This window comes from Olea europaea, unplaced genomic scaffold, assembly GCF_002742605.1.
Source record: "Olea europaea var. sylvestris unplaced genomic scaffold, O_europaea_v1 scaffold29518, whole genome shotgun sequence".
Classification (NCBI taxonomy): Eukaryota; Viridiplantae; Streptophyta; class Magnoliopsida; order Lamiales; family Oleaceae; genus Olea; species Olea europaea.
In genome coordinates, this window is record NW_019248128.1 from 1 (window position 1) to 1,389 (window position 1,389).

At 34.3% G+C, this 1,389-nt stretch overlaps 1 protein-coding gene across 1 annotated transcript; it reads left to right on the forward strand.

Moving 5' to 3' along the window:
• The first annotated feature begins 6 nt into the window (after nt 1–6).
• On the forward strand, nt 7–1,366 carry LOC111384609. Its single transcript, XM_023008917.1, has 2 exons — nt 7–146; nt 248–1,366. Exons 1-2 carry the CDS (start codon nt 23–25, stop codon nt 541–543), a joined length of 420 nt encoding a protein of 139 aa, XP_022864685.1. The 5' UTR covers nt 7–22; the 3' UTR covers nt 544–1,366.
• Nucleotides 1,367–1,389: the final 23 nt, after the last annotated feature.

Here is a 1,389-nt window from a genome sequence, read left to right on the forward strand (position 1 = left end):
CTTAGGCATTCCACACTTCCATATGAGGGAATGCCTAATCTCCCATAAATTAGCATGGACGGTTTATTCTTTGCCCATGGGCATGAATTCCCTTGATATCACTGGAGCTAAAAGATTGAAGTTACCTGTTGAGATTGGGCAGAAAGGTAAAATTTATTATGCCATGAATCCATGATTTTCTTTTTAGTGGCTTGATTAAATGTTAACAAGGGCCATTTCTCAGAAGCTGTCTGGGTAAACATCCTAGGTTCTAGATTTAGGAAGCTTTCATCCTTGCATCTTGAAAAAATGGACAGCAGGGAGGCTATTGAAGAAAACTCAAAGGACTCGCATCTTTCATCTGCATATGACAATGCCATGGAAGCACTTTCCTCCCTGATTACTTGCCAAAAGCGTGGAGATAGATCACCAGTTGGTGGTAAATATGAAAAATTAGACAGGATGTTGATGTATGTTAAGGTAACCATGCTGGACAAATCATTTGATAACTTCTTTATTAGGATATTTAAGGGTAATATTTATGGGTTATGGATTGAAATGTAATGTTTTTGTTAAAATGTAGTATGTATTGTTTTTCCACGCCTATGTTTTCATATGCAGTTTGATGTAGTCTGATTTAGTTGTGTCCTTCATCGAAATAGCATATATCAATTATGGTAAGTAAACTCGAGGGCCTAATTACTTCTGTTTCCTTGGGTAAAAGTAAACTTTTGTTTCCTGAGACTCAATGTTGACAACCTAATATCTTGAACTTCTCTTCCATTGAATGATTTTGTTTATGCATTTATTCTAGTAAAACTGACAATCGATTCATTTCAAAGATGAATGAATTTAATCTGTGATAGACAAAGAACCTTCATTAATTCTTCTAAATTCTAGGTTCCTTATTAAGTAGGGGAAGGGGGTAGGTCACTCTGATCAACCACAACAATGTCCTGATATGAGCAAGTCCTGTACAGCTTACAGAATGACGCTATTCATTTTATTTTGTAATTGAACATCTTTTTTGTTTACATTTATTTTCCAGGCATTAAGCCGGCAATAGGACCTATCATTTAGTATTTATAACTTAGATGCGTAAATTTTAGTTTCTTCTTCGGACTCCACTTGGAAAATATGAGATCTGGTTGCATTCATAATTCCTGTCTACAAAACTTGATTTTAACGCAAGTGGACAATTGAGAACCTCTCGCTGGTGTTGTCTCTGAAGACTTCTTTTGACATCTTTTGATGAGAGCTTTTTTTAAGCTCTGAAACGTTATAGTCGACAATAACTAAAAAGATAGGCTACTGATTTTCTCAAATCTACTTAGCATTTCTTAGAAGTAACAAAGAAGTGCTTCTTCAATTTTTCCATTTTTTTTTTTTTTTTTTTTTTTTTTTTTTTTA